Here is a 23679-nt window from a genome sequence, read left to right as displayed (position 1 = left end):
GTAAAACAAACACCAGCAATATTGTCTGACCATCATGTTTTCATGTAAACATCATACAGACTCAGCTTTTTAGCTTTAAGTCTTTTAAGGAATTCAAAAAATGTAAATCTGATGTTCAATTTAAATGTTTAACAATCATTTCTGCAGAAAACGGGTTTTAAATTGTTAAATTAGAAGACATACGGGTTCAAAAGGAGAACACAAGGTTTGAAGGACACAGGAAGAAGAGGAGGACACTTGTAAAGCAAAATGTGCCTAAAATCTATTTTATGCATCCAGCATAACTTTATTATTGATTTGCTCGAAGCCCTCCCGCCCTTAAAAAAAACATATCTTTTCTGTTTGCCTGGCAACAGCAGTCATTTAAAGACTGAGTGCAACAGAGCAGCTAAGAGAGCTGCTGACTGACGCCGCGTCTATCTGAGCTCCACAGCTGCACATACAGAGCAGCAGGACGGTAATCGTTGACTCTGTTCAGGCAATTTTTAAGCTACAAGCCAAGCTTTTGCATAATAATCAAACCAACCCAGGATTTCTTTTGCATCTAATCCATAAACTCAACCGAACCTAAAGTTACAAACTGACAGAGCTGGACCACAAAAGACATTTATTTGCACATTTTTAGGGTTGCATAAAGGTGATACTTCTAGAAACAGAGGGACTGAGGCATGTGTAATGGCAGGCCTCTCTACAGTAGGTGAGTACAGACAAACCAGTGTTCACAATGACTGAGCATTTATTCCCTTAAAGGGGCTCTATTGTCTCCTCTCATACGTTTTCCTTCAAGCACATCCCTCAGTCGTCAGCAGCCAAATAACCTTTAACCTGCAGGGTCCAGAAGGTGACACATACCCCAAAATTCATGCTTCAAAATTAACTTAGGCAATTTTACTGTTCAAACTACCTTCATCATTCAAAGAACATACCAGATATCTGATACCTGCCACCTTCTCTGCTTATTTCAATACTTATCTTTAAAATTTTTGAACTCATCTTTTTTTTTTAAATGCCACAGTGTCTGTAGACTGTTTTATCATCTTTCTCTGCATTAAAAGATGAACTCAAATAAACCCAACTCACCTCACTCTGTTGAAGCTGCACAGCTGTAGTTTTGACCTTTCAACTCAGGCACTCTAATCTCCTGCCTACTTCAGTTGAATTTCATTATTTAGTCAAAATTTACTTTAAACAGCTTTTCCTAAAATAAAAGCTGCCCTCTTTGTCTAAAAGCTATCTGCAGCTCCATTAGATTTTCTGAACTGAGCTAAGACATAAGATCATAAAGTTTGTCTAGTTTATTTTTTAACCAAAGCATTTGAAGTCATGCAAGTTACAAACTAATTTTGATGTATAAATAAATTCTAAAGCTTTGATTTAGCAAAATGATACCATGATTGAACAAAAAAATAAATAAATAAATACATTACTTAATAGACATTTTGTTTAAGCCAAGATTAAAAGATCTGGGTAAAAGTTCTAATATGTGATGTTCTGAGATACCAGCAAGTAGGAAACTTTTTTAATCAGGTCCCTCTTAGACTCTGAAGCTGCTTCCATGTTGCCTAGTCACTTTTATGGAGCCAATTGAACTAGTGTTGGTCAGAAATCCCAGTCTGAATCAAGATGCTCAAGATCGTCCTCCCTTGATTTAAAGCTTAGATGCAACTGCTAGACCAGGGGTGGGTAATTCCAGTTACTGAGAGCCAGTATCCTAACTTTTAGATGTGCCTTTGGTTTAGCACACCTGAATCAAGTAATCAGATGATTGAGAGGACTCTAAAGCAGGCATCCCCAACCTCGGACCTCGAGGCCCGCTGTCCTGCAGGTTTTAGAAGTTTCCTTGCTCCACCACAGCTGATTTTAATTGAGAGCTGATTAACAGGCTTTTGGTCTACTGCAATCATAATCAGCTGTGACATGTGTAGTCAACCAGAAACAGTAGAACATGTGCTGTTTGAGTGTATTAAATATGCAAGTCAAAGAATAGATTTAAGGAAAGGACTGTTACATGAAGGAATCAAACAACTGGACATTAAAAATATCTTCTCAAATAAATCCAGAAAGACGGTACTTAAAATCATGTCATCTTATCTTCAACAAACTGGACTAAACCTAAGGATTTAAGGAAACATAAATAAGGTCAAGTAGGTGGCGATAATGCTCCATTTGGTTGCAAGACGCCAGTAAAACAAGAAGAAGAAGAAGATAATCAGCTGTGCTAAAGCAGGGAAACCTCTAAAACCTGCAGGACAGTGGGCCTACAGGACCGAGGTTGGGGATGCCTGCTCTAGAGGAACTGACTGAATACTGAGGAGACAAAAAACACTCCTGAATCAGGTGTGTTGCACCAAGGGGAATTTAAACTTTGCAGGATACTGGCCCTCAGGAACTGGAATTAGCCACCCTGTGCAGCTAGGCCAAGGAAACCTATGCCATTAGGTTCCCTGCACATTGTTCCTAAACTAATCTGAAAACCACATGAAGGTTGGACGTTTGTAGATATCCACTCTGTATTAAGTTAGCAACCTCAGCGCAATATGTGCCTCAACAATTACTAAACTGGCTGCATGACTTGGTGAACCACTTTGTGACCGAGTTGCTGTTGTTGCCAAACCCAGCAATTAGCAGCAAGGATATTGCATGACTTATTATCTAGGTTCTTCCTTGTATCAGCTTCAGTAGGAGTTCAATGATTCATTACCTATAGACATGCATAGGCGCTTCCTCCGTGTGCTACCTTTACCACTTGGGGGAGTTGAGGCCTTATGGTTAAAGAACTAGACGGGGTCCCTGAGTAACAGCCGTAGTCCCAGTATACTCCCAATGAGGGATGGGTTCAATGCAGAGAATAAATTTCATTGTAATGTACATTTTAAGTGAGCAGTAATGATTATCCTTATGGTTTTTATATAAATTGCAATTTGTGTAACATTTATCATTCTTATGTGGTTGGTGGAAAAAAAAAAAGCTGCATATTTTCGAGATGTCAAAACATGACTTGATGCCAGCTTTTTACCACAGGTAGTTTACAGAAGGGTTTCATTCACACTTTAGATCAACAATTTCAATCTTAAATGGAGAAAGGTCAGTTTTGCTTATTGATGCATTCTTTCCACTAGAAGCCTTAAATAGATAGAAAAACCACCTCCCTACTGTAGCTCTACAGAGATCTTCTAATGTGTTAATATTTGCTGTGAAGAAGAAACGGCTAAAAGTTGCAGGACACTAGCCTCAGAGGCCTAGAGTTCAATCTAACTGGTTTATGGATTAAATAGTTTTTGACAAGTTATAAGACTGAATTGAGATTTGATAAGTAGTGGGATAAGTTAAATATTAAATGTGAAGATCTTAGGGAGGAGCATGTTTCTGCTACACCTCTGAGATGACCTACCGACACAGTTGTCACAGATGCTGCAGTGAGATGCTCGTGGAGGCCGGAAGATCTTGCAGGTGTAGCAATATTTAAGCTTGACAATCTGGTTGTTGATCTGGACATTGCGGATTCGAGGTGGAGGCCGCTGTCCGGAGGGGACGTTCCCATTAGCAGCCTCTGTGCATTAAAGAAAAAAAAGGATTTCAACATTAGTAACATAGAACATTGGAAACCGAGGTCTATTAATTTTTAAATGTCATAGTTGCTCTTTAATTAGCAGTTTGGAACATCAACGTGAGGACATGTTATGTTACTACGTGTATGCTCTGTTTTGCGGTTACTTTTTCCAAAATCACCCCATCATTCTGTCTATAACACAGAATATTTTCCTCAAAGTGTTTTGGATCGATGAGATGCGTGTTTTTTGGTACATATGAGACAATACTGTTTTGGGGAGGTCTGTAGTTATTTTGGATTCTCCCACGGAGGCCGCTTTTGTCCCGTCTCTTTGTTATTATTGACCTCATCTGAGGCAGGTGAGGCCTATGGGGCTTCAGAGGTTTTTCAGGGCTCTTTTTTGAACTCATGGATGGGTTATTGATGAGCTCATGGAATTGTTTTGGTAAGCCAGCCACTCTTGGGAATGTTTACCAATGCTCTATGTTTTTTATCCATCCATCCATCCATCCATCCATCCATCCATTTTCTTTACAGGCTTGTCCCAAGTGGGGTCGCGAGGGGTGCTGGTGCCTATCTCCAGCAGTCAATGGGCGAGAGGCGGGGTATGTTTTTTATTAGTTTGTTATTTTTTTATTGAATCTTAAAGCCTCAAAGACAGCTTATTAATCTGTCCAAACCGATAATTGGCAAGAATTTTGTTTCCCATCTGTTCTGAAGTTTCTTTAAATTGGAGCTTGATGCCTTTTGCATGTGTCGGCCAACTTCATGATGTCAAAGCGTTTCTATTTGAGTACGGTAATTTATCTATTCTACAAATCTGGCAGTGATCAGAGTAGGAAGTGAACTAATACAAATAAAAAAAAATAATGACCCCAGTTGTTTGTAGTTGGACAAGAGGATATAGTATAATTTTCAAAAAAGACCAGGTGGGTTTGAACTCCTCTTTTGCCCTAATAAATCAGTCAAAAAGGGCATTTATCATTTATCTGGGCTATTTGTGTTTGATATTTGAATTGTTCAATAATATGAAACATTTAAGCTTCAACAAATAATTTAAAAAAAGGATACGAAAACACTGCATGGACACTTAGGGGGGCAATCTTATGTTTGTGATTGACAGTTTAGATTTTTCTAATAATGTTATGCTGCTGAAGCTGGGCAGAGCACTAATGATAACACAGCTCAAGGCTCAGAGCCCTCAGGAGAGAAACCACTGTGGAGAATCAACCATTAACATGCTGCAGTGAGCAGACAAAAATGAGCACATAATGGGATAAAGCAAGCATGCCTATTTGATTTTCTGGGGATGCATAAAGATAAAAAAAAAATTATATTTGAGGGAAGTTAATTATCTCAACTGGAGAAAGTCTTCAGACAAGAGAATACGACTAGCTCTAATATAAACTAATAGTGTATTGTTTTTTGTTTGCAGCCCTCAATGGAGAATATCTGCCATGTTAATTAGTTTCTGCAAAAAATAATCCAAACTCATCCATAAGGCATGAAAATGAACAGATTTCTTTTCTGACAGTATGAGATAATTGATATCAATCACCCGAAAAAAGCTGGAGCAGTCGGCTTCGGGACCAACCGTTGGGAATAAATCTGTTAGTATGCACTTGCAGGAATTGATGCCCCTCCCTTGGGGGTCCTGGCTTGATATGCTGGTGGCATTATGTATTCAGAGAGGATGACTCTTCTGAAAAAGTGATCCTCTTTGAGACCGCCACTAATAGGCTGAGGGGAAAGAACCGCCCAGGCTGCAGCGACTTCAGCAAAATGTCTGCCTGGTTTTTCAAATGGCTTTTTTTAGATGGAGATAAATAGACATTTATCTCATTGATCCAAGAAGGGAAATTATTTTTTCACAGCAGTATCTACATCAGTTCAACCAGCATAATGTATAAAACTATATATACACTTTAGAGGACTATAAAAAAAAAAACACTTCAGAAGAGGAATACATAAACAAAAATGAAAAGATCTCCAGAAGCTACAGTGAATGCTGCAACTTTTATAATGTCACTTTCTTCTTCTTTAAGTATTATTTAGCTCACTCTTACTGAATAATATGCACAAGGCCTTGAACAGTATTCATACACCATTAAGTTTTACTATTTGCCATGTTACAAAGGTTATTGGATTTTAAGAGTATTTTCTGTGACAGACCAAAACGAGGCAAACATTGAGAAGGTCTTGCATTTTCTCCAAAATAAATCAAAGAAAAACAATGCAAGTATTTATATTTAGCTCATATAGGTTTATACTTTGTAGAACTTACTTTTGATTTACAAACTTTGCATTTTAAGATTTACATTTTTGCCAGCTGTCCCTTTGTAAAAGCTCAAGCCTAGATTATGGAAAGTGAATGTGAATTTAGTTCAATCTTGCCCTAAATTCTAAGTTGGATTTAAATTTGACTAGGCCATTCTGTCACTAATTTTTGTTATTCCACTGTAGCTCCGACTATATGTTTTTCTTGTCGCTCTACTAAATATAAACCTTCTCCAGGAGGACTGCAGAATGCCAGAAGGAGTGTGCACATATGGAGCTATAAGAGCAAAGAATACAAGCAGAACTCATACCAAAACGATTCATTCTATAGATTCTAAAACTGTTAAAACTTTGTTAAAGCTTTGCTTTTTCGGGTTTTATTTGCATATTTTTTACAAGTTGTCTTTTAAATACATATATTCCATACAAAAACATTAATGTAAATAGCAGTTTGAAGGCATAAATACCTAGTTTGGGTTGAAATTAATGAACTAATAAAGTCCAATTTTTTAATCGGATGTATTGTTTACTACTCATTTATTGTGAAATAAAATGCAAAAAAACACATTTTTTAAATGGATTATTAGACTTAGGGCTGCCCAATAGCGCTGCCTTGCAGCAAGAGGGTTGCAGGTTAGATTCCCAGCCTGCTGTCTTTCTGCATGGAGTTTGCATGCTCTCCCTGTGCATGCGTGGGTTCTCTCCAAGTATTCCGGCTTCCTCAAACAGTCCAAAAACATGAATGTTAGGTTGACTGGTTTCTCCAAATTGTCCTTAGTTGCGAGTGTGTGTTTGCATGGTTGTGTGTCTTAGTGTGTCTCTGAGTTGCCCTGCAACAGACTGCCGACCTGTCTGGGGTGTATCCCGCCTCTAGCCCACAGACTGCCGAAGATAGGCACCTGCCCTACAGCGACCCCGGATAGATGACTGAGGACACTGAGTTCATAGAAACCTTATTTGTTCCTCATGTTAGGATTATTTTCTATTATTCTAGTATATACACTTGTTAAATCTCAATATTACCTGCCTGTTAAGTGTTAAGGCTCATGTTTCTCCAATTAGTTTATCTAAGTAAGACAAGATTTAGAAATGAAATGGGAGTATACGTAGAGTGGGTTATACTTATCAGACAGCTCTCTCACTGTGCATTCAGAATGTCCTTGATCCATAACAATGTATTTCTTTCATAAGGCTGGGATCAGTGATGTCTCCTAATTTACAAACATGTGTATGATGTAATGTTGTGATGAGGTTTCAGGCTGTGTGAATCAAATGCTTCTTAAATTGGTATTCTGGGTCGACTTTCTGAAGAAGCGAGCCCGTTGGTAAGCGCTGCAGTCTGTAACCCGAGTCCTTTCACTGGTCTGAGCAAAATTACAATTTCTGCAAAAACTGTTGTCATTGTAGTTATTTAATACATATAAATTATGAAGTGTTATTTAAAGTGTTTCTTCTGAGTGATCTCTTCTCAGGAAGAATTGGGGATAGAAAGCTTAAAGATGTAAACACAGAGCTTTCCATTACACCCACTTTGGTGCATATACTGTTTAATTATTCTGTTTTGATTGCCTTCCAAATGGATGTAGCTCAGGACTGATCTGATTTACATGACTACTTAACTAAAGACAAAGACATTTACTCAAACATCTATTAAAGGTAGATTTTTCATGTTAAAATGTGTGTCAGCGTTGGGCCTTAGTTAAAATCTGCAGGACAATCCAGAGTATGAAAGGGCGCACGGTTATATCAGGTGGGCTCTTTTTTCGTGACAGAAAAGCCCAAATGGTGTACAAAACACAAAGCTCTAGTCCTTCATCATTCCTAGAAGGCTGTTAATATTAGCCCACCTTGCTTTGATCACTATTTCACCAAGAGGGGTGATTCTAACAATCAGGGACTCGTCAGCATGGCGTCGGTAAGTGGTGCTGCTTTTGTAACTTTTCACCAAGCTGCCCTTTTTTGGACAATTCACACACTAAAAAGGGAATCAGGTTGGAGTAAAAATGCTGATTTATGACAGAGCCTTTGGTCATGACATTTAAGCTGTATGTCAGTTGTATCTGGAGCAGTTTGTAAAGCTAACTGTTCCTAAACCTTGGAGGTTTTAGAAGTGACAAGCACATGTATATTCTATGCTATGCATGAAAACTGTGTCACTTGACAATGTTAGAAGGTGAACTGTTGGACTGCATAGTTTCAAAGAGTATCTGCAGTGAGGGATGGAGAACCTTCAAATGGAATCTTCTATGTTTAAAGCCCTGTAAAACCAGCAATTTGTGGATAAAAGCAAACAAATTCAGTGGATTATTGCATCAAAGCCTCAACTCTCAAGATTTAGGGGGGAAAAAAGTAGCATAATGTTTAACCTACTTTTACAAAAAGTGAAAAATGGGCATCACTCTACCAGTCCAGCGCTATGACAGGAAATCTCTTTAGTGAATGAATTTTGAAATAGGGATGTTGTGAATGTTCAGTTTCCCGTTTGTGCGATGTGATTTTTGTAGACTGACTGCATCTGGCTCCAGGGTCAAAACAGAACCGTGCAGCATTGGTGCTTTCTCCATGGGTAGAATCCAAATCCGACATTTACCCATACTTAGGTCTGGATGAACCAAAGCAGAAATTGAAAGCACTATTGAGTGGATTCAAAAATCGTGCATAGAGAACAATTTAGCAGCAGTCTGAAGCTAAGCTTGACCTGTGCTTTTATTGTGAAATACCTAAAGCAAGCCCTTTACAGGAAAGACATGGGGTTACCAAGGGTAACAGCAGATCCAAGCTGATGGGTCTGGGAGGCTGGTGATTTACTAAATATTAAACAATCATTCCAGTCACTAACTAAGGTAAACATGTTCACTGTTATATTTAACACCAGCAAAGGAATAACATGTAATATTATGCAATAACTTTATATCAGGGAACCAGCCCAGCACTAACATCTGCTTGGATGGTGACGTCATCAGCCGTAATTAATCTTAAAAACCAACAAAAGTTTTACCTGCAATAAAGAAGTACTGAAAAAGTAGGCTAGATGATTGATTCAATTCGGAGCTTAATGAGGGGGATAGTTGAACTCTGCGTAACCTAAAAAAAGAATCTTTAATATGGCTGAAACAACAGTAGCACATGTGATCTTTTCATGAAACACCGTGCATTTGATATGTGGAGCGGTGTACTCCTGGCGGTGCTCACAGAAATTACTGCAAACACCACGGTTGGTCTGAATGCACCTTTAGGCTGGAAAATATGTGGTCAGGGAATTGTTTTCATAGATATAATACTTTAATCAAAACTCAAAGGGGGGTGGAGGGTTGGTGACCATCAACAGCAGTAACTGGGGGATATGTGGGGTACACCCTTCACAAATCACCTGTCTGTTGAAAGGAACCGAGAAATCAAAACCAAGGTCATGGTTTTGGATTTAAGGAGGAAGCCTTGGTACCCAGAGAGAACCGATGTATGCAAAGACATGGCATGCAAACTCCATGCACCAAGCCATAAGCCTGAATTTAAATCCAGTACCTGTTTGCTGGAAAGTAAGTTTTTACCAAGTTTGACTGAGTACATGACCTGTGAAATGAATTTATCTTTGTCCCATTGTAACTTGTCTTGTCAAGTCTTTCCAATTATTCTACCAGAACATCAGGTGAACAAAACAACCATTATCAATGTTACACTGCCATTTTCAGGTTAGTAGTTTTCTAAACAGCCACTGACCAATTAGGAAAGTGTTCCATTATTATGAGCGGATGAGACTCTAATAACCATTTGAAAAGCAGTTAAAAGGTCTGCTGTAAAAGCCTTGATGTCCCCGCTCACTGCTTTGCTGTGTTCGGTGTGAAAAACACACCTCTGGGATATGTTAATGTGTGCTGCATTGTTGTTCATTTGTTCTGTGTTTTATTGCCAATTAGTTTCACCTCAAACCTTCGAAACCTGCAGAGGAACATCTCAGACGACGGCAATAGCATTTAAACCAAAAGCAAACTCCCAAATGTACAATTAGAGAAATTCATAAATAAGTTAAATCCCAGCAGGAGAAAATTAAAGCTATATATATATATATAAATAAATTAGTTTTCAATACTTTGAAGCAACATATTTTCTATGGTGCCTCATACACACATGCAATCCATTTATGATTTTTTTTAAAAAGTGATATTAATAGCAGTTTGAAGGCATAAATACCAATTTTGTGTCAACCTTAAGGACCTCATAATGTCCATTGTTTTTGAAAGAGCTTTTGTTTACTATTCAATGAATATTTTTTTTTGTAAAATAAGTTACATCAAGGTAGAAATACCATTTAAGCAATATAATACAAGAAATAAAACTTTATGGCAAGTGGAAGAGCTATTTTGGGCTCATTTAGGATATAAGGTAGAGGCTAAAGACCTAGATCTATGTTTTCATAACACAGATACTGTATACAGATGCAATCTAGGTATTTTGGAAATTTTGAAATAAGTGTAATGAACGCATTATAATAAAATGAATACATTTAAAAACAAATAAAGAACAAGAGAACAGGCAAAAAGATAATAGGCAGATATATCCTTCCAGTGGTAGGTTAGAAGATGTGTCACTTTGTAGCAAGCAAAAAAATAACTTGTTACCATTTTAAGCTTAAACCCACAAAGTAAAAAAAAAGAACCAGATGTTTTCTAATCATCCATCCATCCATCCATCCATCCATCCATCCATCCATCCATCCATCCATCCATCCATCTTCTCCTGCTTAATCCTTTAGGGTAGCAGTGGGGTTGGTACCCATCTCCCGCAGTCTATTGCTGAAAGGCAGAGTACACCCTGTCTAGGTCGCCAGCCCATGACAGGGCAACATAAAGACACACAATAATACACAAGTGCACTCACGCCTACAGACAATTTAGAGACTGTAATAAGCCAAACAGTCATGTTTTTGGACTGTGGGAGGAAGCTGGAGTACCTGGAGAGAACCCATGCACGCTCTGGGAGAACATGCAAAGTCCATGCACAAAGAACCTGGGCAGGACCTTCTTGCTGCAAGGCAACAGTGCTACAAGCTGCTCCATTGCGAGTTTTCTATCTAATGACTATTTTCAAAATAATTAAAATAACCTTAATCCAAGGACAAAATATAGTTCCAGTGATGCAATATTAATTTTTGCAAAAATATGCAGGTTTCACATTCGCTCTGCATTTCCCCCCCCCAAAAAAAAACAAAAAAAACCTGAAAACTTCTTATCATAGATTGTTACAAAAAAAAAAAAATCTGGTAATTTAATGTCCTTAAATGCAGGACTAAATCCTCTCAATGAGTAATTGCACCAGCTGTAGTTTTGTTTCGGATTTAAGTTCAGTTTCTTTAACAGCTCCTGCAGCTGGCTGCTTGCATCTAACTAGCTGTTACAAACTCCAGGCTCTCTGTAAGGGTCATCAAGGCCACAGCTATGGCGTTTAACCACCAAGAACTGTCACCCCACACAGAGTGATTCAGTCATAATGAAAGCAGCAAATCCCACCTCAGGGAACTAAATACCTAGCCTTAATCTTTTACAGAAGTCAACACTTCATAAACTCCAACATATCTAATGTGCAGCTATGATAACAATGAACAAATTAAAGGACTGTCTGCTTGTTACCAAACAAATTATTCTGAAATAATCATTGAAAAACTGTCCTCCACACCAAGTGCTCATGCTGTAAATAATGAAGGACCTCTTGGCAAGAAGGCTGGAAAAGTATTTTCTCCATTACATGTATTTAAATTGAAATTCAGAACTGGCAAAAATCTGCATCACATCATCAAAAGCTTTACAGAAAACTTGAAACATCAACCAAGCTCACATGTCTAATCAAAGCATCTCTAAGAAGTTTGAAATAAAGAGGATTCAGTTTTTTCACTTCTTCAGTTTTTGACTTAAACTTCATTAAGAAAAACATTCTTTTGAACCCAACACAGCTACTAAGTTCCTGCTAACTTGGAGAAGCACTAATCCTTTAAAGGTTAATAAATAGCAGACTTCTGGCTCCAGTCACACATCCAGCAGTGACAGCATTAATCATTTCAGTGATGTTTGTTTTGCCCTGTTAGACAATAGAAGTACACTCCTTTCTGCTTATCTTATGGCCTCACCCTTTAAAGGAAAAGTCCGGTCATATTCAGAATACAAACTTCTGAAAGTACTTTAAGTATGAAATTATTAGATACTTTTCAATAAATAAGTGTTTTTATTTGAGAGTAATTTAATTTCAATGTGTTTTACTGGAGACATCCATGTTTGTTAAAGAGCACTACTGTCAACTACTGGTTTGCGATGTCACAGTGCTGTATCGGCTGTTGAGCAAGTCCCAGTGCTGTATCTGGTGTTTGTCACAACGCGCTATTATCCATGATGGTGACGACCAGTGCATTATGCGAAGCAGAAAGTAATGGATTAATGACGTGTTCTTGATGGCAAGTCCTCCCTCTTCAAGTTGGCAATCCAACAACGAACCCGCGGTGGATCATGAATGGGAAAGATTAATTTTTTTTTCCACTTTTACCAGATGTATTACAATATCCAACTGCCATGCACATGGGCATTGTCATTTAACTATAGTTCTCACGAATTTCAATGGTGAAGTCCTCTGGAAATCTTCAATAATTGTTGTTGATTGCAGATGCATCTAGTAGTTTCCATTGATTTAGCTTTTAAAGCGGGGAGAATGGCACTCTGCTTACCGCACCGAGACGTTGATGCCGGAAAATGTCAAGAGTGAGGTGTTACTATATTTGGGAAAAAATGGCCGGTCCCAGACTCAGTGATCACAAATAAGAATATTGTTTTGTTTTGTTTTTTGTACTGATTAATGCTACTTTCATAAAATCACCGCAAACGTATTAGTAATAGGTATAAATAATGACCCATTGGTTATTCCTTGCTGACCGGACTTTTCGTTTAAATACAATTCTAAGGCCAACTGGAAGCACAGCTTATGTACATACATATATATGAACATATATTCTGTATATATGCTTTCGTGTAATTTATATACGTTTTAGGAAACATAAATAGGAGAGATAATAAGCACTGATGAGGCTAAAAGTGTTAATGGTGTCATGACCACAGCAGATGACTAAAACTTCATTAAGTTAAGTTAAGTAGATTAATCTACTGACCAATTTCCATCTCTATGAAGTTGGCCTCCTCTGGAAGGGCGCGTGGCAGCACCCCCGGGTCACTAAAGCTCGTCCTCAGCAGCATGGCCATGACGAACAGGAAGAGGACCACAGCGAACACTGGGATGGCAGGAGACAGGTGGACGGCCAGGTACGGGCATCTATACATATAAAAGAGGTTGACAAACAGGATTAATAATAGCTCCAGTTTGAAACATCTATTAACTCTATTTGGGGATACCAAAGAGATGGGTACACATTTAAAGAATACGCTTCAAAATGCATCTTTAATAAGCCCTTTTCCCTTTATTAGCAAAATATTAAATACTCTTTGCTGTTCTGATGCAAAGAATCCAAAAAAATCATGTTGTGGTTTGTGGTGTTAAAGAAACAGCATGTGAAAAGTGACATAAAGACCTTAGAAAAGCACTGGGGTTGACCCAACAGAATCATGGGAGTTGCTTTAGTGAGATCACAAAATGACAGAAACATATTCTGAGCTGCTGCTTTAAGCATAAGGTCGTGAACCTTTAACCAGACCTCACAGCTGTGTATATACAAGGCACACTCCTCTGCCCTGGTGGAAAGGATGGGAGCTATCAACTTGGTGAGTCAGTCGTAGCGGGCTTAGAGCCAGCTGGACTCCTCTGATCCTGCCTGCTGCTCAGTAACAGATGTGTGCTGCAGAGTCAAACGCTGCAGCAGAGCAGCAGCACCTACAAAGCCCTCAGCACACAGTTATTAATAGTTAAACTATGTGGCTTCATCTAAATTTTAAGAAGAAGGTATTATTTATGCAGAATGTAATGCTAATGATCACCAAGAAGAAGCAAGAAAAAAAGTACTGAAACATAAGCTTGTGTTTTTCACATTTTTTGGTTGAATGTATTTGAAACCATCTGCCTATTTACTGTTAAAGGCAAAGAGATTAAAGATTTTTTTTTTTAATTAAATAAATTTATCAGGCCACAGAAATGACGACTTGCTCTTTTGGAGGTAGTGTGATGGTATTGGGGTATCTCCTCCAATTAATTTGAACACTGAAGCCCAGTTTCTTGAATAGGACGATGGCAGTGAGTCCACTGCACACAAACTGTCTCATAGGCACCAAATCTCAGTCCAACTGAGCACCTCTGGGATGCAGTAAAATAAAGATATTCTCCTTATGGAAGGGCAGCAAACCAATCTGCAGTAACTATTTGATGTAATCAGTCAACACAGACCAACAAAATCTAAGGAATGTTGAGGTTATTTGCCACAAGCAGTTCTGAGCATGACAGGGTTCAAAATGGACTTAAGTAAAAGCATACCTAAAGAAGTGGCCATTGAGAGTACTTATTGGACTATAGCTGAAGCCTGTATTCTGATTCGGAGTGGCTAGGAGTTAGTTACTGTAGTTGGCAGGAACAGCCTGAGTCAGCATTACAGGCCAGGGAACAAAGTCCATCTGTTTATCTGCTCTCTGAACTGAGTGTCAGCATACCTGAGAAACGATCAGCCTACAACACCAGCTCCACCGGTCTGAGCAGTTTCTACCCACCACTACTGATGGGAAATGGGCAGCAGAATCAGATCAATATACATTTCTACTGTGAAGCAGAGAGCCAGGACATCCAAGTGGGTGATTCCTGTAATAATGATGGTCAGGAATTTGAGTCACCCTCTATCATCACTTCCCATCAACCCTCCTGAGTGTGGCTACCTCCTTCAGCTGCTAAGGAGCTGGGCGGTGCTGCAGGAGAAATGGCGTGTTTATCAGCTATGACAGGACCACCAGTAAAAACTGGAGTAAATCTGTCTATTTTCCAGGAGCAGAAACTTTCCCAAAGCCGATCAATCAGATAATAGCCGTTTATATTCTAATTTCTGCTTCAAAACTTCAAACCAGTAAATGTAAAATGACCTCATTTACAGTTTTATTCGTTTGACTCTTGTTGGCGAATGGAGTCGCTGCCTGGAGCTATATGATGGGCTTTCAAGGTGCTGTGGGATACATTTCATAAACTGCAGCAGAACCAGGTGCGCCGGTTCTTCCAGTTTCCACTCATTTAGAAAAAAACAACAAAGCTGCATCTAGCTTAAACAGCTCTAACCCCAAATGCATTATAACACAGTTTTCCATTATGTCATTCAGAGAGAGGAAAGTTTGTTTTGTTTTTTCAAATAATGTCAACCAGAATAGATCATGTTCTTTGCAAATATTAATTTCCATATCTCCACCCTCTGGAAGCTAAGCAAATAAATAAAATATGACACTAACACTTTTGCACAGCTATTTTTATAAGTTTTATTTTTAAATTATATCAAAGCTTTTTTCAGTCTGACCTGAAGATTTATTTTTAAACAATCAAAATAAAAACACTCCGAGGCAAAAGGTATGTAAGCAGGAGTGATTCTCGCCTTTAAAGCTGAATCAGTGGGGTTGACAGATCCGTCTCTGTTTGCTAAAGGCTTAATGTCACTCTTCCTCTATGACCTTTGAACCATCTCTGTAAATCTACAAAGTCCAGAGTATAAGATGTGGTTAAGAGCATCAAATGGTTGTTTTTTGTTGTTTTTTTTAAGGATGCAAAGCTCACCTTTTTGAAAGAGACAATGATTAGGCTGGATAAGATAATGGATGGCACTAAGGCAGTGCAATATGGCTAAAAAATCTAATAAGCCTTTCATATAAGTCAATATTAATATTTATTTTATACCTAATCAAACATAAATGTAGCCATTAAAAAGAAGTCAGCCATACCCCCAAACTTGCTGAGTTTGTTGTACTTTAAGAGGTTGAGAGAAATCATTTTGTTTGCCTACATCCCCCAGAATGCAATGCAGTTCTGCTTCAGAGGTCAGTGAAATTTTAGATCCTATGGAATTTCTGTCTGTTGTCCTCCACTTACGTAAACTTGCACACTGATTTGAATGCATTTCTAAAACATAAAATAGTTGTAAAAAGAAGCAACAATTTGACGCAAACCACAACTGCATGTAAACATTAGCAGCCCTATAAAAGCAGGAATGAACCAGTTTGTCTGCAAAACAAGAACTTCCGACTCAGTAGGAGTTATTCAAGTTAACAAGCAACTACAACCACTGAAAATGTATATTTAATGCATCAAAAAATAGTTGTTTTTAAGAATAAATCACACCCAAAGGTACTGCTGTTTTTATTAAAATTTAGCCCTTCTGTCTTTGGTTTGGTTTATGGAGTTTGATGCGCTTTAAAAATCATCATATTGATTTAAACGGTTCTGGTTTTGTTAAGATGTTAAAATGAAATGTTTAAAACCACTGCAAAAACAATTATACAAAAACAGAGTAAAAAAAAATAGAGTAACCTTGAACCTGAACTTGTGATTATTCTTATTACTTTCCTAAAATACAAAAGTTAGCATACCGTTTTTTACCATCTGTTAGAATTGTCTTTCAACTAGTTTTTGGATCATACATTTTGGGTTTTCCTCTATAAGCTTCTCACAATAGTTTCCTGGGTTTTCCTAATTTTAATTGTTTATTTTCAAGAAACCACCACCTGAAGATAAACTGGCATCTTGAGTGATCTAAACTTGTGGAGGTCTTTCATTCTCATCCTAATTTTTCCAGCCATGTGTTTGCTTTAAAACAATCAGTTACGTTGATGGTATAAACTGTCATCCCTCTTGTTTGAAACATTGTATTTTCTTCCTTTAAAAAGCCTAATAATATTTATAATTTAAAATTTTAACTCCAGTAGTAGATTTAAATCATCAGAATCAGTATTAATTTGTTAAAATGGTGTAAAAACACATTACCCTATAAAATTATGCCAAAGGTTTGACACAAGTTGTTGTTTAATGTTGAGAAATTTTCCAGTCATAATTTAGAGCACGTGTAAAATAATCAGGTCCCATTATATTTCAGATCCTGATAAGCTACTTCTGCCTGTGGGTACGTGAGGTGGAGGGTAATTTAAGGCGTGTCTGCTTCAAACTTTGATCCTGATGCTTAGACAGTTCGTTTCAGAATAACATGAACCTCTAGATGAAAAACTACAGTAAAAATCTCTCTTAACGACTCAGTCAAACAGCAGAAGCAGTCAAGATGCTGGATGACTCATGACATTTTGCCTTTAAGGAACCCTGTGTGTCCTCCTCTCATCAAACATGCTCTAAGCTGTTGTAGACCTGCATGACTTAAGCAAAAAAATAAATACTGCAAAAGTTGGATATCAAATTACCCGGGTTCTTGGGGCACTGCCAGATAAACTATAAGATCACAAACTCTGCCAGGCTCTCTTCTTTTACAGTGTGGAGAGAAAAGGGACAAAAAAAATCAATACATGAAGAGATTTGATACATCCCTCTGCAGCAGTGATTCCAAGCAACTGATATGCTTTTCCTCAGAACTAATCGCACTCCTCCAATCTGAGCGCTCATGCATGATATCTATGTTCCAAACATAGATTATTACAGTAGATTTGATCAATTGAGGCTTCTCTAGAGAACCTGCAGGGCTTATAGCATCTGTTGCAGAAGGCATGTATGTAAAGAAGACCAGCCTCTGTCTGAAAAATGTATTTTATGAACAAGCAGAAAGATGTTCATAATTAGAGAAAGCACAAATCAATGTGTAAGAGATCAGATTTGGACAATATTTATGCTGATCAGATAACCAAACTGTTATTTTATATTTTAACCTAATGCATGACCACTGAACACTCCCTACCATTTAAAGTCTATAGATGTGCTTAACAACAATTTAGACTGAGAGGTGAATCTGGAGTTTAGTCAAAAAATGAAAATCTTTTCATAAAGATTGATATATAAATGGGGAAAATATTGCAACTGATTTATTTTCCACTTGATTCAAAACTCTCCAACCACTCACTACCAAAGGGTATACAGCATTTTTATGTGCAAAAAAAAGGTCGAGAATCAACCTAAAAAACTTCATTGCATCTGCTGCATATAAAAAAAAAAAAAAAAAAAAAAAACACATCTGAAATGGTTAACCCAGTACTTAATCTCAAGTTTCCACAATAAGCTCTAGGATTTAAGGGGGCATTCCATGCAAAATCCACTTCTTTAACCTTAAAATCCATTTTGTTGTCATCTTTGGAGTCTCTAAGAGTGCAAAATAGTTTAGATTTAGTCTCTCAAAATGCTGAATAGATATTCTGTTTGGGTTATGTTTTTTCAGTCTTTGCAGTTTTCTGTTTGACATTGCTGTTTAAAAAAAGGTAATAGGTAAGAGTATTTCCTGGAGAACTACTAAACAACTACTAAAAGCATTATTTTCATTTTTTGCAGCTATTCTTAAGTTCTAGCTAAAGGATGTCAAAGATACAATATTAATGACACTATTTTATGTCAATATTGCTTTGACCCACAGAGTCCAATGTAGAGTCCTCTAGTTTCTACATGGCTACAAGATAATGGTATTTCTGCTATTAAACTACAAAAATAGCCAAATGGGATTGAACCTGGAAGGAGGCAGGGTGGGAATTTCTATGTTATGTTAACTTTATTTATAGAGCACATTTAACAATGATATGTCTGTACAAACCACTGTATACAAATGTAATACATATACAATTAAAGTATACTAAAAAATATTTAGCGGATCTGCTCGGTTTAACTTAAGAACCAGAGCAAAGATGTGGGTTTTTAACAAAGACCTAAAAATGAAAAAGACCGGACGGTTCCTAATTCTTTACATTTAAAGAGAATGCTCTTAAACCTACCTGAGGGGATTACAATGCATTGCAGTTCCATTTTACACAAACCACTACTGAATGATTTCAAAAGGAAAAGCAAGGATTTAAAGGCATTATATGTTTCCTTGAAGGCAGTCTGCCCTGATTCGCAACAATTTATCACTATATGAAATGACCAGAACCATCATAGGCAGCATCATGAATTTTTTACTAGGATTAAAGCTATAATCACAGCCGTTGCATCATAGATTATTCAAAAATCTGGCATTGGGGATATTAAAATGATGAAACAAACCTATTTCCAAATAGATTTGTTTTAGAAGGGCATTTTCTAAAACTGGAAAAAGGAAATCTCCCAGTATGAGAACAGGATGTGGGTGAAAACGCATCAGTCCACCAGAGAGAGCAGCACTCTCCTCCTATTACAAAAAGCCTGCAGATCGCTAGGACTCTAAATGGAGCATGTACTCTGAATAGGGCATAAATCATGTTATTGCTCATTTAGCCTCAGCTGGATGCCGCCTCCTGACTGGCCAAAGAGGGAGGCAGGGTGGGGTCGGATGCAGAGGGAGGCTCGTGTGTCTGTTATGGGATCTTCTCCAACTGCAGCCTCTTTGCACTGCAGGATCAGCCCTGCGCTGCACATTAGGAGAATACACCCATTGCATGCACATATGCTTCCTCGGCCTTGCAGCTGACTGTCCTGGGAAGGACAAACAGATGACAAACTGTCTTTGTGGTCCAGTTTCCTCCATGCGCTGTAGGTGGTTGCATGCATACATGCCTCCTCATAAATTGCACAAATATTTACCTGAAAGTATCCAGTAAAAATAAAGGAGCAAGGAAGGCTCTATGGAGGTATGTTTTTTAAAGCCACAGACCGTGTATTTAACAGCAGGTTCTACTTAGTTCAATGGGAGGATAAGAGAATCGGATCATCCTACAAAATGAGGAGAACAACAGAGAAGCAGACCCCACCTTACTGACTAAACTGTTTACACGTGCTTAATGTCTTCTTTCCGTTCAAATGTTCTGCTGCTCGGATGTACAGTTTGAAGCACGGTAAGGTTGCCAACATATGGATATAAAACTACAAGGAATACGGCACAGGACACTGCTCGCCTGTAACTCCAGCTCAACTTGCAAGAAGTCAGCTTGTAGAGGAAAACAGGTGGAATCAACACTAATACAATAAGCTTATGTTGGAATATTTGTCTCAGATTTTTTTCTCTTTTTTTTTGGAAATATTAGGAACCTTCCAATACATAAAAAAAAAAAAAATCAGCTTTTTAGATCAAATTTGTCATTGTTAAAGGTGCAGCAGATCTAATTTAAACTAATAGACACTTATATGACTATTAATGATAATTTGGAGTAAGGTTTGAAGACTGGCTTTTTGCTCCTTCTGCATAGCGTGACTACATGTAGCAGGGTGAGCTGATGCAGCACCAGTGCTCAGCTAATGTAAATTTCAGTGCCGATGCAAACCGTCACCTTCAGAACCCGCTCCTTAATGGAGGTTTCAGGTTTTCTTCTCTGCTGTTGCATTTTTGAAAACTCCAATTTTGTCTCTGGATCTTGGGTATCAGGGGGGAAAAAATACATTTTACTTTTCAGAATAGGAATCGAGATGTTTATGTAATTAAAAAATAGATTGTTAAGCTAGAAATAATGAATCTTTAAAACCTTTCAGTTAAACCTATGACTTATTTATTTATTTTTATATTTAGGCTTGAGCCAATTTATTTTATATGCAACCTTTTTGCCAAACATATTGCATTGTACCACCAAATCTGCCATCAAGGGAATTAGTTAACTGGATTTTCAAAACAAAACGTACTCTTCAAAATAAAATAAATGTGGGATATGATGCAAGTTAATGAATTAAAGATTTCTGATTGCAAAATGAACTATGTACTTTATTATGCTGGCCTCTAAAGCTGATTCGTCAAAGTAAAAGCCTTGCTTTTTCAGAGATAAATCATTACAAACTTTTAACAATGTTTTATATGGACTCTAAAGATCAACATTACTATATAATGGGTACAGGCCAGACGGTGCACCGGTCTGTTGTGGTGAAGAGAGAGCTGAGCGAAAAGGCAAAGCTCTCAATTTACCGGTCGGTCTACGTTCCTACCCTCACCTATGGTCATGAAATTTGGATCATGACCGAAAGAACGAGATCCCGGATACAAGCGGCTGAAATGAGCTTTCTCCGCAGGGTGGCTGGGCTCTCCCTTAGAGATAGGGTGAGGAGCTCGGTCATTCGGGAGAGGCTCAGTGTAGAGCCGGTTCTCCTCCACATCGAGAGGAGTCAGTTGAGGTGGCTCGGACATCTTCTTCGGATGCCCCCTGGACGCCTCCCTCGGGAGGTGTTCCAGGCATGTCCCACCGGGAGGAGGCCCAGGGGACGACCCAGGACACGCTGGAGAGACTATGTCTCTCGGCTGGCCTGGGAGCGCCTAGGGCTTCCCCCAACAGAGCTGGAGGAGGTGTCTGCGGAGAGGGAAGTCTGGGAGTCTCTGCTTAGTCTGCTGCCCCCGCGACCCGGTTCCGGATAAAGCGGGAGACGACGAGTACGAGTACGAGTACGAGTACGGGTACAGGCCAGACGGGGAAAGGTACAGTTAAACAGAGTGACAGCTGCCAAAACTATTTCTACAAGACTTTTTTTTTTTTTATTCGATTGCCTAATGGGCTGCTCAGTGGCGCAGTTGGTAACACTGCTGCCTTGAAGCAAGAAGGTTCTGGGTTCAATTCCTGCCCCAGGGTCTTTCTGCATGGAATTTGCATGTTCTCCTTGAGCATGTGTGGGTTCTCTCTGGGTACTCCAGCTTCGTCCCACAGTCCAACAGTTAATTGGCTTCTCTAAATTGTCCTTGGGTGTGAGTGTGTGCGTGAATGGTTGTTTGTCTCTATGTTGCCCTGCTGGCCAGGGTGTACCCCGCCTCTGACTGCTGGAGATAGGCACCAGCACCCCTTGAGACCCCAATTAGGAAAAGCGTGTCAGATAATGGATGATTGCCTAATATAGTTTTTGAACTTCAAATTACAGTAAATACTTAGAAAGTCTATTACACTGCACTGCCAAAACTATTCAGTCTGCTTTTCCATGACCTTTGATTACATCCTATCCTTAATATATGGTGTTAGGTTTGTTGAGAGACTCCGGTTTCCAGAAAAAGCTAGTTTAACTAGTCTGTGAACATCTACAAAGTTTAGGGGTGTGGTCTATGCCAAAACCGGAATTTCAACCTTTGCTCCAATTCATTCCAAAGCTATTTTACAAGGCTACCACATAGAACCTACAGTGGAACTCACTTTCATCTGAATCATGAAATATTAGTCTTTATGTTTTTTAAACCCAGTCGCTTGCTGCTTAAACCCATCAAATCTTTTAAGATTTTTAAGATTTAAATCTCTTAATTTCATAAAATATTGATTTAAAAATACATAAATTAGTCCAAATAAACCCACTTTTTGAACATCAGTGTTGGGAATATAGAATTAACTATGCTACCGATATAAGGTGTATTTTGAAAGTCGATATATTTAAACCCCTTTTGATGGCTTGTTTAGACCAATCAGACCTTCTCTTTTAAAAATAAAATTTAAAAATGAGCTTTTTATTCCTACTGATTGCTACGAACCTTTTCAAAAAAGTTAAAGATACATTTTTTTGTAAACTGTTGCTTTTAGATTTAAAATCAACTCTAGTGTTAATGAAACCCGGGTCAGACCTATGTTGTCGAAGCTAAATAAGACTAAATCTAGCTTCTAGAAAAGATGATTGTGTTTTACAGAAGCATTTCTGACTGAGGTTTGTATGTGCAAAGTAATGATGAGCTTAAATCACCACCATGTTCTTTAAGCCTCATCACATTTTCAATATCGCCCACCACCCACCCACAGAAGATAATTATCTTCCTCTCTAATATGAACATGCTCAGCAAACGACCATCCAGCCTTCATCCCGTCGCTTCCTCTGAGAGGACTGTGAGAGCACTATCAGCTTTTTTTCCGCTCTTAAGCTCCCAGCCAGAGAGGGGCTGTTTCTGTCCGGGCTCAGAGGAGCGCAGGAGGCCATTAAACGATCGGGCTTAAAGATAGGAAGGGCCTGGCTTTGGACGAGAGCAGCTACCTCTGCTGTAAGCAGCAAATGGATTTGACCTGATGGCTTTACACACCCACGTTCAATAAGGAAGGCCGCGTTGAACTGCAGGATTTTCCGTCAAGTCATACCGGATATGTTGGTTTAAAAAAAAAGAAAATTACAGGAAAATAAATACTTAAAAACAAGGGAAGGTAAACATATTAATTAGATTTGTGCTCTTCATGTAAGAAACACAACCAGAACTGGTGAGAAATGGTTCAAATGAACCACACAGAGCAGCCGAGTCTGAAGCTGAAGGGTTTTTCTAAAGCAAAGTTACGGTGGGCCTCTTAACTCATTAAATATTAATCCTCTGTAAACCTTAGGTCACTTAGAGACAGAAAAACATGAAATCAGTGGTTAAAAAAATAGAAAACATTCCTTTTTATTGAGAAGTTACAATGAAGAGCTCACTGTTAAAACAAACTGAATTTGTTAAATTAGTGTAAAATCTGACACATTCAGTGTGGGTAGATTCTTATAGTGCCTACATTTCAGAGTATGCATTAAATAAATATATTAGCTCAATTTAAACTGAGTTGTTTAATTCTACCTAAATAGGGAAACATAAAAGGGAAATCTGAATACATTTAACATAGCAATAAAATAGCATTGCTTAATGTTACCCCCATAAAAATGTGTATAAAACTATTCCATCAAGGTGGTATCATGTTAAAGATATGACAAAAGTTTATAAATTAAATATCTAGAAAGATTTGTGTCTAGTATACACTCACCGGCCACTTTATTAGGTACACTGTCCACCTGCTTGTTAACACTTAATTTCTAAGCAGCCAATCACATGGCGGCAACTCATTGCATTTAGGCATGTAGACATGGTCAAGACAATCTCCTGCAGTTCAAACCGA

At 38.3% G+C, this 23679-nt stretch overlaps 1 protein-coding gene across 1 annotated transcript in view; it reads right to left on the bottom strand.

Moving 5' to 3' along the window:
* The window catches only part of zdhhc9 (zinc finger, DHHC-type containing 9), a 39674-nt gene that overhangs the window by 12480 nt on the left and 3515 nt on the right, over positions 1-23679 (bottom strand). Inside the window, exons 2-3 of the mRNA XM_015389009.1 lie at positions 12972-13132; positions 3392-3550 (exon numbers count right to left, since the gene is read on the bottom strand). Coding sequence (XP_015244495.1) covers positions 3392-3550; positions 12972-13132 — 320 coding nt within the window. The remainder of the gene's footprint in view (positions 1-3391; positions 3551-12971; positions 13133-23679) is intronic.

The sequence above is a fragment of the Cyprinodon variegatus genome, unplaced genomic scaffold (assembly GCF_000732505.1).
Source record: "Cyprinodon variegatus isolate N-32 unplaced genomic scaffold, C_variegatus-1.0 Scaffold19, whole genome shotgun sequence".
Taxonomy (NCBI): domain Eukaryota; kingdom Metazoa; phylum Chordata; class Actinopteri; order Cyprinodontiformes; family Cyprinodontidae; genus Cyprinodon; species Cyprinodon variegatus.
The sequence above is the reverse complement of the archived record's forward strand: the minus strand, read 5'-3'. Positions and strand labels throughout refer to the sequence as shown.